At 50.7% G+C, this 13,200-nt stretch overlaps 2 protein-coding genes and 4 non-coding genes across 6 annotated transcripts; 1 reads left to right on the plus strand and 5 right to left on the minus strand.

Moving 5' to 3' along the window:
• The first annotated feature begins 787 nt into the window (after window positions 1–787).
• Window positions 788–4,236, plus strand: Best4 (bestrophin 4). The gene is made up of 9 exons (XM_005370034.1): window positions 788–939; window positions 1,024–1,118; window positions 1,550–1,783; window positions 1,980–2,134; window positions 2,705–2,782; window positions 3,257–3,436; window positions 3,553–3,633; window positions 3,723–3,877; window positions 3,969–4,236. The coding sequence occupies exons 1-9, from the start codon at window positions 788–790 to the stop codon at window positions 4,234–4,236; spliced, it is 1,398 nt and encodes a 465-aa protein (XP_005370091.1).
• A 3,507-nt stretch (window positions 4,237–7,743) lies between these two features.
• On the minus strand, window positions 7,744–10,219 carry Rps8 (ribosomal protein S8). Its single transcript, XM_005370035.3, has 6 exons — window positions 10,126–10,219; window positions 9,630–9,736; window positions 9,092–9,191; window positions 8,573–8,748; window positions 8,251–8,380; window positions 7,744–7,898 (listed from the first exon to the last, which is right to left on the minus strand). Exons 1-6 carry the CDS (start codon window positions 10,127–10,129, stop codon window positions 7,789–7,791), a joined length of 627 nt encoding a protein of 208 aa, XP_005370092.1. The 5' UTR covers window positions 10,130–10,219; the 3' UTR covers window positions 7,744–7,788.
• LOC113455633 lies at window positions 7,974–8,043 on the minus strand. The gene has a single exon (XR_003376633.1). It is a non-coding gene; the product is annotated as a small nucleolar RNA SNORD38 (small nucleolar RNA).
• Window positions 8,461–8,528, minus strand: LOC113455634. The gene has a single exon (XR_003376634.1). It is a non-coding gene; the product is annotated as a small nucleolar RNA SNORD38 (small nucleolar RNA).
• LOC113455635 lies at window positions 9,270–9,373 on the minus strand. Its single transcript, XR_003376635.1, has one exon. It is a non-coding gene; the product is annotated as a small nucleolar RNA SNORD46 (small nucleolar RNA).
• On the minus strand, window positions 9,827–9,905 carry LOC113455632. The gene has a single exon (XR_003376632.1). It is a non-coding gene; the product is annotated as a small nucleolar RNA SNORD55/SNORD39 (small nucleolar RNA).
• Window positions 10,220–13,200: the final 2,981 nt, after the last annotated feature.

A 13,200-nucleotide genomic window follows, 5' to 3' on the forward strand; every position in this document is an offset into this window, starting at 1 on the left:
GGTGAGGGGCTCCTGAGACCAGGTAGGCAGGTGAGTGGGGTGAGGGGCTCCTGAGACCAGGTAGGCAGGTGAGTGGATGGGAGTGAGAGGGTCCTGGGGCCTGGGACACCAGGTGAGTAGGTTTTGAGGAAAAGCTCCAAGGAAAAGTGGTGGCTCTGATTTGGAGTCGGGTCTGGTTTTCTTTCTTTCTTTTTTATTTTATGTTCATTGGTATTTTGTCTGCATGTGTGTCTGTGTCAGGGTGTCAGATCTTGGAGTTATAGACAGTTGTGAGCTGCCATGATGGTGCTGGGAACTGAACCCGGGTCCCCTGGAAGAGCAACCAGTGCTCCCAAACACTGAGCCGTCTCTCCAGCCTCCTGTTTGTTTTGAGACGAGGAGGCCTTGCTATATAGCATAGGCTGGTCTTGAACTGGTGACCTCCTGCCTTGACTCCCTGAGTGCTGGAATAGGAGACGTGCGCCAGCATACCTAACAAATTGGGGCTGCTGTCCTCAACACTTCAGAATCTAGTTAGCTCAGCTCCAGAGGTAGAAAGGCAGTGGAGAACCTCTGTGTGAGGGACGCAGAGCTCAGCACCACTCTGCCCGACTCCATCCTGGCTTCAGCCATGTTCTGCAGAGGACAGTTTGTACTTTGTCCTACAGCTTGTCTTTACCCCTCATCTACAGACACAGGGTGAAGATGAGTGACCGGAGATGAAGGGACTTTGCTTGGGGTGCTAGTCTTAGCGATGGGAAGACGAGCGAAGAAGACAGCCCTGTGACCTGCACCAGACTCCAGCACCATGACGGTGTCCTACACTCTCAAGGTGGCAGAGGCGCGCTTTGGAGCCTTCTCCGGCCTGCTCCTCCGCTGGAGGGGCAGCATCTACAAGCTCTTGTACAAGGAGTTCCTGCTCTTTGGTGCCTTGTATGCTGTACTCAGCATCACGTACCGGTGAGAGCAGCTCAGAACCCTGGCCCGTGAAGACCTGTGCTGCCGGCCTCCTTCCAACCCAGGTCTCTGCCCTGTGTGCCCTAGGCTGTTGCTGACCCAGGAGCAGAAGCATATTTATGCCCAGGTAGCCCGATACTGCAACCGCTCAGCAGACCTCATCCCCCTGTCCTTCGTGCTGGGTGAGGCCCCCTTCTAGTTCATTTCTCCTGGTTTCCTGACCATGTTCTCTAACCTTTGGGTTGAGGGGACAGCTCTGGGAAGTTTAGCCTGGAGTCAATCAGCAGACAGAAGGGCTGGGTCCACAGTTTCTCTGGGTCACTCCTTGCCTGTCATTTGCTGGACCCTCAATCTTCACTGGCACACTAGCTGGCCTTAAAGCCCCACTCTGGGTACCAAAGGGGAGCTAGAGAGAAGGGATAACCCCTCTCTACCCTCCTAGAGAAAAGGTGTCAGAGTCAAAAATAATCCGGAAGTTTGTCTTCTCTGCCTCTGCCGGTTCCGACTTTCCCAGTCAGGCAGTGGAACCAGAAGGGCCCCAGAGTCCCATACAGTACCACCCTAATGCCTGGCACCTTTCTTTCTGGCCCTGTTATCCACGGTGGCTCACCAGGTTTCTACGTGACTTTGGTGGTGAACCGATGGTGGTCTCAGTACACAAGCATCCCACTGCCGGACCAGTTAATGTGTGTCATCTCAGCCTGTGTGCACGGTGTGGACCAGAGTGGCCGTTTACTACGCCGAACTCTCATCCGCTATGCCAACCTGGCATCCGTGCTGGTGCTGCGTTCCGTGAGCACCCGTGTGCTCAAGCGCTTCCCCACTATGGAACACGTGGTGGATGCAGGTGCCTGGGTGGTCGCAGCCCCTGGGTGGGTGGCTGGATGTCTTGGCTTTCCTCCCGTGATGGAAAGGTTTGACCCTTAGGGTGCGCTCCAGGATTCCAGAGAAGTCTGGGTATAAGGGAGAGCAGCCAGATGCTGGACTCCTAGCGCCCCCTGGCGGCAGGAGACGTCTGCACCTTACCTTCTTCATCCTGGCAGGTTTCATGTCTCAGGAAGAGAGGAAAAAGTTTGAGAGCTTGAAATCTGATTTTAACAAGTACTGGGTCCCTTGCGTCTGGTTCACTAACCTCGCCGCGCAGGCCCGCAGGGATGGACGAATTCGTGATGACATTGCTCTCTGTCTCATACTGGAAGTAAGTCAGTTTAGGGTTTGGATCTTTGGTTCTATCGCCGGCTTCAGAATAATATTTTGGTACTTGACACTTAAAAGGCACCAACTATATGCCACACACTTTTTTGGAGAAAAGTACAAGATTACTCTCCATAGCTCAAGCTTGCCTGAAACTCACTATTTAGCCAAGGCTGGCCTCAAACCCATGTTAATCCTGCCGCTGCCTCCTAAACTTTGGAATTGCAGGCATGAGCCACCAGGCCTAGCAACTGCGTACTTGGGAAGCATGTCCTTGTGTTGACTCACTTAGTCCTCAAAACAACCCTGCAAGACAGGTACTATCATCCCCCCCTCACAGACAAGGAAACTGAGGCACAGAGTTGAAAAGCCCCTCACACAGTATGTTAGTGAAGCTGGGATCATAGACTTTCTGGCTCCAGGGTGGGAAATTGCTTTCTACCCTAAGCACCTCAGCCTGATGACCTGAGAGCCTGGGGCTCCAGCCTGGTCCAGGTCATTTTTATGTGGCATCTCCTGCTTTCTTCCTCATCTCCCTTGTCTCCTTTGAACTCCCCCTCACCTGCTTCTCTAGGAGCTGAACAAGTATCGTGCCAAGTGCAGCATGCTGTTTCACTATGACTGGATCAGCATCCCCCTTGTCTACACCCAGGTAGGTAACTGCTTCTTATCCTGCCCAGCTGGGTGTGCTATAGTGTGTGAGATCCCAAGGGCCAGAGATGGCTCTCCACCTAGGCCAAGTCAGTCTCAGGAGATACTGAACTGCTGAGGGTCATCCTCAAAACCCTTCCTCCACACCCGTAAAGATAACTTGGTCTCGAATCAGGTAGTGGTGGCACACACCTTTAATCCCCTCACTCGGGTAGCTGAGGTAGAAGCAGGCAGATCTCTGGGTTGGAGGCCAACCTGGTCTACAAGGTAGGCTTCAGGTCAGCAGACTACACAGAGAAAGTCTTGAAAAACAAAAAGATGATTCTGTCCTGCCAGGCATGATGGCATACATCTTTAATTCCAACACTTGGGAGACAGAGGCAGAAGGACCTCTGTGAGACCTCTCCAGGCCCTCAAAAACAGGGACAGACTCTCTTGTTGTCCCAGGGTGCTCTGACCTTTGCTTTTCCTTCAGGTGGTGACGATAGCTGTATATTCCTTCTTTGCCCTTTCCCTGGTGGGCCGACAGTTTGTGGAGCCAGAAACGGGGGCTGCCGAACCTGAGAAGGAGCCCTCTCCAGCCCTGGGGGACCTGGACATGTTCGTGCCTCTTACCACATTGCTGCAGTTTTTCTTTTATGCTGGTTGGCTCAAGGTGGGTGTGGCATTCTACTCTGTAGACAGGCACGGATAATCACTATTACACTGCAATGCTGAGCAGTCGGGGGCGGGAGCTCTGCGCCGGAAAGTCACCGTTTCTCCAATTCATAGGTAGCTGAACAGCTCATTAACCCCTTTGGTGAGGATGACGATGACTTTGAGACCAACCAGCTCATAGATCGAAACTTGCAGGTTAGGTGTGGGGTAGGGGACTGGGGGCAGATAGCCAGGTGTGGAGGAGAAACAATTGTGGCTTACTGTTTGCCCTTCTGCTGGCTCAGGTGTCCCTGCTCTCTGTGGATGATATGTACCAGAACCTGCCTCCTGCCGAAAAGGATCAGTATTGGGATGAGGCCCAACCTCAGCCACCCTATACGGTGGCCACAGCCGCCGAGTCGCTGCGTCCTTCCTTTCTGGGTTCCACCTTCAACCTGCGGTGAGTCTGGATTTGACCCGGAAACTGGTGCCTAGTCCCTGGGGAGCCTATGAGGATACGAACTTGTCTCTATTCGCTTTGGCACTGGCAGCATGAGCGACGACCCTGAGCAGTGCCTGCAGGTGGAGGCGTCCCCAAGGTCCGACCTGCCGGCACCCTCCACGCAGACCCCGCTGCTGGGCCGCTTCCTGGGCACAGGAGCACTGTCACCAGCTGTAAGCCTGCGGAACTTCGGCCGAACGCGCGGTGCCCCCAGGACCCCGCACGTGCTTCGCTTGCGGACCGAGTTGAGTGGCGAAGAGGCTGCAAGCCGTATAGATGAGGCTGAGGAATCTGGGGATGAAGCCCTGGAACCTTGAGACTGCCACCCTGCCTTCTTCCCCAGTTGTGCTTGGAGCAACTTTTCCACTGGGGAAAGCATTTGGGGACAGCCTTTGAAAGCAAAGATGGCCAGGAGTTAGAGCTGGGGTAGGGTTTATCTCCTTTAGCGTGATAGTGGGATAGATTGCTTGGGCGGAAGCTAGACTAAAGAAAAGGCCAAATACATAGGGTTAGAACACAGAGGCAAGATTATCTTTTCAGGCATTGGGGAGCTAGGCCCAAAACACTGGGGGAATGCCAGCATTCCTAGAAATCTGGCCTGGTGTCCAACCCCAGCCTGTGTTGCCTTTGATTTTAATACTGAGCTCAGGAAGTGGCATTTCCAGTTTTGCGTACATGCTGGGTGGACTGCTGGCCTGGGACAGCTGTTTTAGAACCAAGCATGAAAGTGAAAAGACACATTCCTTACCCTAGTAACCTCACTCTGAAGGCAGGTCAGTGGCTGTGCTGTGGGGCCTTTATTTGCAATGCTCGCTTTTTATTTTTAACGAGAATAAAGCCATTGGCTCACTGCCCTCTCCAGTAATCAAAATGAAAACCGCACTACATTTATCAGTGTGTTGGAGACCCACCTTTGCAATCAGTTCTGTCCTTCCACACCGTGGGTTCCAGGGACTGAACTCAGGTCATCAGGCCTGGCACATGCCTTTACCAGTGGAGTCCTCTCGATGGCAATCAAAAACACTAACACCAGGCAGTGGTGGCGCACGCCTTTAATCTCAGCACTTGGGAGGCAGACAGGTGGATCTCTGTGAGTTTGAGGCCAGCCTTGTCTATAGAGTGAATTTTAGGACAGGCTCCAAAGCTACACAGAAAAACCCTGTCTCTAAAAAACCAGAGACAAAAAATTGTATCACAAGTGTGTGCTGTCGAGGGCAGAGGGAGAGAAACACCTGGGTTAAATGCCAGTCTTGGTCTCCCAGCACAGCCAGTGCTGAACGATAGTGTATGCTCACGGATGCAGCATCACAGCAAGCCTGCGGAGGTCAGACAAGGCAGGAGCTAGTGTGCCCCTCCTCTCATGTGGGCTGTGTGGATGTGGACATACTGTGTGTGGGGTCAAAGGATGTTTTCAGAATCAATCCCCATGCTTCTGGAAATCAAATTTAGGTCAGGCTTGTGTGACAAGCGTTTACACAGGCTGAGCCATTTTTCCAAATCTTAAACGTGCAATGATAGCACACCAGTGATAACCAATGCTAATATAGGAAGCACAAATGCTTTTGTAGATGTTAATGACAGAGAATATTGTTTTCAAAACAGGGATTCACTATGTAGTCCTGGAACTCACTCTGCAGAACAGGCTGGCCCTGAACTCAGAGATCCACCCAAGTGCTAGGATTAAAAGTGGGAGTCACGAAGGGTGGTACTGGTACTGAGAGGCAGAGACAGGTGGGTTTGAGGCCAGCTTGATTTACAGAGCTGAGCTGTAAGGAACAGGCTAGTCTAAAGCTACAGAGAAACCCTGTCTCAAAAACACCAGAGGGGGGCTGGAGAGATGGCTCAGAGGTTACGAGCATTGCCTGCTCTTCCAAAGGCCCTGAGTTCAATTCCCAGCAACCACATGGTGGCTCACAACCATCTGGAATGAGGTCTGGTGCCCTCTTCTGGCCTGTAGGCATACACACACAGAATATTGTATACATAATAAATAAAATATATATATATATATATATAAAAAAAAGAAAAACACCAGAGGGCTGGAGATGGCTCAGTGGTCAAGAGCACTGACTGCTCTTCCAGGTCTCACAACCACCTATATAATGAGATCTGGTACCCTCTTCTGGCCTACAGGCAGGATACTATATAATATTAAAAAAAAAAAATTTAAGCCGGGCGATGGTGGCGCACGCCTTTAATCCCAGCACTCGGGAGGCAGAGGCAGGCGGATCTCTGTGAGTTCGAGACCAGCCTGATCTACAGAGCTAGTGTCAGGACAGGCTCCAAAGCCACAGAGAAACCCTGTCTCGAAAAACCAAAAAAAAAAAAACCAAAACCAAAACCAAAAAACAAGCATGTGCCACACTGCCAGGCCCAGTCAGTGTGTAACAAAAGGGAGCTGAATGACTTTCTCTTGAAAAGCCTATATCAACTTTTTTTTTTTTTTTTTTTTTTGGTTTTTATCGAGACAGGGTTTCTTTGCAGCTACAGCTACTACTACAGTGATATACTCACTTGCTGCAATGCTTCCCACCAAAATGGCCAGATTAACCCTCTGGAACTGTAAGCAAATCCCCCATGAATTCCAAAATTTGCTGGGGGGTGATAGCACATACCTTTAATCTCAGAAGTCAGAGGCTGGTGGATTTGAGATCCAGGACAGCCAGGACATCTCCCCTCAAAACAAAAACTTTATCTCATGTAAGACAGTGCACACCTTTAACTTCAGCACTAGGGGGGCAGGAGGCAGATCTGAGTTTGAGGTAAGCCTGGTCTATAAAAGTTCCAGGACAGAGAAACCCCTGCTTTAAAAACCAAACCCAGCCAAAACAAGAAACAAAAACCTGCTAGGCAGTGGTGTTGCACACCTTTAATCCCAGCAGGCAGGTCTCTGAGTCTGAGGTCAGCCTGGACAGAGTGAGTTCCAGGACAGGTTCCAAAGGTACAGAGAAACCCCCAAACCTCTGAAAGGTCAGACAGACAAAATGTTTGCTTAATGAGCATTAAGACCCTGCACTGGATAGCCAACCACTTGGGTTAGGGTGCATAGCTGATTTTAGATAAAGTCCCATTTCTCCTCTTAACTTCTATGGGAAACCTTAAAACTTAATGTTTTAATGTTTAAGGCAATGCATACCTCTAATCCAGCACCCAGGATGTAGAAGATGAATCTGAGCTGAAATCAGCCTGGTGGGGAGCTCTAGAGACTACGTCAAAAGTCCCCCAAACTTGTCAAGACATCTTCTCTTGTTAACTTGTATGACTGTCAGGATCCTCAACAGAATGCCCAAGTCCCCAGACTTCCCACAAACCACCTAACAAGGCTGCAAGTATAGCAGGTGGTATAGCTATGTGCTTAATATTCATATAGGCAAATGCCTAGCACACACACAAATAGAACCCTTAAAACCCAAGTCTACAAAGGGACAGTTATCCGTCCTGACAATACAAGCACACCAACACTGTTGGAGAGCTCAGCACTGAAGAGGAGCTCACAAGCCTCCTCTATACCAAAGTGCTCTAGGCTCCCAGAAGACCCAGGAAGCCGGATGGTGGTGGTGCATGCCTTTAATCCCAGGCACTTGGCAGATGGCTCTGTGAGTAGTTCGAGGCCGGTCTGGTCTACCAGAGCTAGTTCCAGGACAGCTAAAGCTATTATACAGAGAACCCCCGCCTTACAAAACAAAGACCCAGAATACTGACTTTACTCTAAGCACTGTTCTCGAGGACTAAGCACCGGGCCTTACAGCGTGGCTACATGGGTCAGACAGCAAAGATGAGCCCAGCTTTGCAGAAGGGAGCAGGAAACATTCCGACAATATAAATACAGAATAATAAACACCTTTATTACATGAGCTATGATGGATGGTTTATTTGCCTTTCCGGGCTTTGATCTTCCTCAGATAGAACTCCAGCTCCTTGCCTTCTAGCACATAGCCATCTGCTCTGCCACACTGGCCTGGTCTTGAGGCGATACAGGCTGTAAGAGAATAGGTGGTCCTTAGTAAAAGAGGCCCCACTCAACCTACCTACAGGGCAGGCATGAAGCCAACTGTCTCCTCAGATACACTTTATCCTCACTTAGAAGTCAGCAGCAGAACTGGACAAAGTTCTCATCACTGAGACAGCCACCAGCCAGGGCATCAACTTCCCCAACCACCACTCAGCCCGTTCCACACATGAATTCCCTCTTAGGCCCACAGTAATTTCCACTCAAGCTTTCTGAACCCCACCGTTCACACCTCCTAACACTCCGACAGTCAATCGAGCCAGGTAAGGGTAAAGCCCCACACCGCCTCCCGCTCAACACAGCAGCCGTCCATCTATCTCACCCAGAAGCTTGCCCTGCTGGAACTGCTCCTCCAGAAGACTGCTGATCTTGGCGTTCTTTTTCCTTTCATCGTATTTCTTCTGAATTTTCTTTGATCGTTTTTTGTTTAATATTTCTTCCTCCTCAGGAGTCTGAATAAAGAAAACACAAATGACTGGTCATCATTAAAGTCACCAATTCTTCCCGAACCCCTCATCCCCTGAGGCTTGCCTTCTTCAGCACACAAGTGTTCATCTCCTTCCTTCAGTAGCAGAACTGGACAGAATTTTCATCACAAGAAGGCAGCCCTCCCCGCCTCATCCCCCAGCAGGAAAGGAACTCACCAGCTTGGCCCCCTTCTTGCGACCCAGGGGCAGTGCATAGTGGGACTCGTACCACTGTCGGTACGGGGTGCTGTCAATGAGCACGATGCAGTTCTTGACCAGAGTCTTGGTGCGGACCAGCTCGTTATTGGACGCATTGTAGACGACATCAATGATCCTTGTCTTGCGAGTACAGCCTGCATGCCAGGGAAATTCACAATTTAGGGGCAGGGAAGGCAGCTCAACACCAAGGCACTTGCTTAACTTGTACCTGGCTCCAGTGAACACACACTCGCTCACACACTGTCCTACCTCAGGCACACAGGGCAACTACTGACTGTATCCACTTCCCCAGGGTCCTTTATCCCAGGAAGGGCAGAATACCCAGCCGCTCTGCTCTTGGCCCACACTACTTTTTCCCGTAACTCAAAGATTTTCTCAGCAATCTCTAGGAAACACCCCGCGTTGCAGGACTCAGATCAGAACTCTCCAGCTACCTCAAGGCAAACTTATATACTCTGATACAGCCAAAGGACTTACACTCAGAACCCCAGGAAAAGTTCCCCACATCCAATCTTAGGGCACGGTACTTCTTATTGCCTCCTCGCACACGGACAGTGTGGATGCGACGAGGGCCAATCTGGAAAACACAAGAAAGCCAGAACATGGTCACCACGAAGAAAGGGGACCAGGAGAGGAACCTGAGCTAGATGGGAGGTAACAGTCAGTGTAACTATGACAAGTCCTTTCACGGGCAAGTGGCATACAGGTGACCAAGACGGCCATAACCACGCCTAAGGATACTTTTTCATCATTCTAATTACCTCCAGAAAGAAAAGCCAGGCCCCGCAAACACAGAAGGAACTGCGGCAAAAAAGGTCCCAACGTTACAGGACTAACACGAAAGGAGCCCACTCCTAGGCGTCCTGCAAGGCCTGGTCCCCAGCATGTGCCCATGAGAGCGGGGGGCACCGACCCTGTGTTCTCCAGGACTTCCCCCCGCACGAGGACACGTGCGAGACGCCCAGCCTCCCAGACCGAGCGCTCGGACAAGCGACCCCCCGACTCCGGCACCCACCTTAGTGTTAGCCGCAGGCCGTCCCAGCTCATACTTCCGCTTCTTGTGGTAGGGCTTTCTCTTGCCCCCGGTCTTGCGGCGCTTGTGCCAGTTGTCCCGAGAGATGCCTGTGTGCGGGAGCGGGGACGCAAGCCTGAGCGATCGGGCCTCGGTGCCGGCGATCCGGCCAGCTCCGGGGGCCCCGCTCGGCCGGCGGCCGCACACTCAGCTCTCCAAGGTTGGCCTCCCCACGACGCAGTCGGGAGTATGCAGCACACCTAGGTGTCATCATCCGCGTGCGGCCCGCGGCAGCCATGATGGGCCGGTCGCAGCCTGGAGCCCGGAGCCCGGGAAGCGGCCGCGGCGATCTCGGCGGCCCAAGCCCACGGCCGGCCCTCCCCACGGGTGCTCGTGGCCCACGGTCGGGACGAACATGCTCCTGGCAGGGCTGCGAGGCAGGATGGAGACGGATGGCCCTCGCTCCCCGCACCCTGACCCGGTCCACAGCAACACTCACCCATCGCTCGGCGCTGGCAGGAAAGAGGAAGCGCAAAGCTTCACGGTCCGGTTTCTAAAACTCAGCCCCGCCTTCTTTACGTCTCTTCCGGTTCCCGGGAAGGACCCGGGGCCTCGAGGATCCTGGGACGCCAGGGAGGGTGCAGACCCCTGCGACGTTCCTTGACCTTGGGCAGACTGGAGCCCAGCCTGCTGTGCGCCGTTGGACGACGGGAGAGGTCACACTTGCCTCTGTTGTGCTCACGTTTTTGTCCTTAATTAATTAATTTATTTTGGGAGACCGGTCTTCTGTAGCCTAGGTCCTCAGTTTCCACCTGCCGAGCAAACTACGCCGGAATTAAAGGCGTACACTACCGTGCGGTCCACACCTGTGGTGTTTTGTTTTGTTTTTTTCTTTGTTTGTTTTTGTTGTTGTTTCCCCGTTTGTTAAGTTTGTTTTTAAAATTACACTCGGCAGGGCACGGCTCACCCCGTCCTTTCCAGTTCCCTAGAGGCAGAGGCAGGTGGATTTCTGAGTTTGAGGCCAACTTGATCTACAAAGTGATTTTTAGGAAAGCCAGGTTTACATAAATAGACCCTGCCTCGAAAAATAAAATAAAATTAAACTTATCTGGCCTACGTGGGTGGGCAGGGGGCTCGTGGCTGGAGTAGAAGAGTGAGTACTTGAGTGAGTTGGTTAGGTCCCCTCATACCCTGTGGGACCCGGGGTCTTTTGTTTTTCCTTTGTTTTTGAGTGTAGTTTTGCTGGCAGCAGAAGTTGGGTATCAGGCAACCACTCTACCAACTCAGTTATACCCTTGTTACGAGCTGGGGGACTTAAGCTCCAGGTTCTTTTCGAGTAGTATCTATGAGGACTCTGTGCCCTTCTCCCCAGAGAGTGATGAGTAACCAGAACAAGCAAGAGAATTGTTTTTATAATGATTCTTTACTAGCAACTTCAATATCCAATGCATCAATGGGGGTTACAATCTCAATAGGTATGGGGGATTGATAATGGGCAACACACAGGCAATTTAATATCACAATTATTAATCCTACTAAACCTAATACATAAAACCAATTCATAACCTAATCTAACTTATCACTTATTCATAAGACACTTCTTAACCTTAATACAACTTATCCATTACTTATCTATAACCTTAATACAACTTATCCATTAATAATCTATAAAACACTCCTTAACCTTAGTTTATCCATTATCTATAAAACGCTTCTTAACCTTAACTTATCCATTAATATTTCCTAATCTTATCAATTATCCATAAAATATCTCTTAACATGTCACACCTAAACATATGTATTAACACATCTATGCTCTTCTCTTAGCCTCTCATACACACATGAAATAGCATAATACGACCTGATATTCCCTGGCTTAAAAAGGGCTTTTTGAATTTCTTCAGGCTGGGCTCTTGTCCGCACTGGGGGCTGGGTAGCAAAGATCGACTCTTGACCCCGTAGTCTGCGCTCGGGAGATAAGGTCCTGATGTTCCAGGCTGGTATCTGGTAGGGGCCTTGGACTCCGCTTTCGGGTTACCGAGTCTCGGGAGACAAGGCTTTTAGTTCTCTACTCTCGAAGATGAGGCTTTGCTCTCGGGATGGCAAAGCGTTCTGTCTGCTCAAAAGATGAAGCTTTGGCCGGGCGGTGGTGGCGCACGCCTTTAATCCCAGCACTTGGGAGGCAGAGGCAGGCGGATCTCTGTGAGTTCGAGACCAGCCTGGTCTACAGAGCTAGTTCCAGGACAAGCTCCAAAGCCACAAAGAAACCCTGTCTCGAAAAACCAAAAAAAAAAAAAAAAAAAAAGACGAAGCTTTGCTTACGGGATGGCAAAGCATTCTGAAAGGCAGAGTATCTAGTCTGTTCTCGGGAGACAGACCTTCAATGTCCACTCTCAGGGAATGAGGATTTGCATTCGGGATGCAAGGCGTTAAATGTCTGTTTTCGGGAGACAAAGCTCTGTGCTCGGGAGACAGCATTCAATGTTTAGGCAAGGCATTCAATATTGCTGCTTTTCAGGAGGCAGGCTAGGAGGATCTCTCTTTCCACGGAGGCCTGGTGCCAGAGCCATTGTGAGAAGTGAGATAACCGTCCTGCTTCAGCCACCTCTTTTAAGTCAGTTCAAAATTGCCCCTCGTTTGATCCTTCCGATAACCAGATGTCCTAGGTTATCAGTATCGACTGGCCACAGAAGGGTGGGGGGTCCCTCTTGTGTGGCAAGATTATTTTGTTACCACGGTTGCTGGGTGCAGCCCCCACATCTGGCAGGGCCAGATGGGTGTGGCAGCCTTCAAGCGGGCAAATGTTCTCTTAATATTTCACCTTAGTGATTTTCCATACCACACACAAGAAGAAATGCTTTTACACTACACCAAGTTACATTCATTTTTATTCTATAAATTTCCTGCTCTATCTACACTACAGATTCCCCTTTATTTATTCATTCAGAGGAATCTGCTTCCATGCTCATTACAGCCCTGTTAGCTTCAAACCCGGGAAAAATGCCTGATGTGCCTGCTTAGCATATGGAAGCCGACCTGACCCAGGTTCTCCCAGCATGCCTCAGTTCCTTCGAGTTTCAGGCTCTGGAGGGCATATACTGCCCTCTGCCCTGACTCTCCAGCCTGGGCGATGGGCTGCCCTTCTCCCAGGGGCTCTACCCTATAGAGAGAAGACATTCAGACATTTTAGTCACCTGCTCCTTTTTGTGCCTTTGACCACCAGGCTGCGGCGCCTGGTTCCCGGCTCTCCCCTCTCCTTTTCCTTCACTCTTTCCCCGTATGGCCCAGCTCAGTCTGGTCAAGTCCACTCCGGATTCTCCCAGATGTCTCAGCTTCTATCTACGGTCTCCCCCTTATCATAATAAGCTTTCTCCTCCACCATACCTAGGAGCAGCCAAGCCCCCTTCCTTTTTATTTTTCACTCATACTCCAGTTCTGGAATACAATTTATCTATCATCTATCTATCTATCTATCTATCTATCTATCTATCTATCTATCTATCTATCTATCTATCTATCTAATTTTGCCTGGCGGTGGCCCACGCCTTAGATCCCAGCTCTTGAAGGCAGAGAC

This window comes from Microtus ochrogaster, unplaced genomic scaffold (genome assembly GCF_000317375.1).
Source record: "Microtus ochrogaster isolate Prairie Vole_2 unplaced genomic scaffold, MicOch1.0 UNK69, whole genome shotgun sequence".
NCBI lineage: Eukaryota > Metazoa > Chordata > Mammalia > Rodentia > Cricetidae > Microtus > Microtus ochrogaster.

Coding starts and splice junctions, on each gene's coding strand:
- Best4 (XM_005370034.1), top strand. CDS start 788: ATGACGGTGTCCTACACTCTCAAGGTGGCAGAGGCGCGCTTTGGAGCC. Junction 3,437..3,552: donor TTTATGCTGGTTGGCTCAAG/GTGGGTGTGGCA, acceptor TCCAATTCATAG/GTAGCTGAACAGCTCATTAA. Junction 3,634..3,722: donor TCATAGATCGAAACTTGCAG/GTTAGGTGTGGG, acceptor CTGCTGGCTCAG/GTGTCCCTGCTCTCTGTGGA.
- Rps8 (XM_005370035.3), bottom strand. Junction 8,749..9,091: donor CTTTTCCTGGGGTTCTGAGT/GTAAGTCCTTTG, acceptor CCTGGCATGCAG/GCTGTACTCGCAAGACAAGG. Junction 7,899..8,250: donor CCAGCAGGGCAAGCTTCTGG/GTGAGATAGATG, acceptor ATTCTCTTACAG/CCTGTATCGCCTCAAGACCA.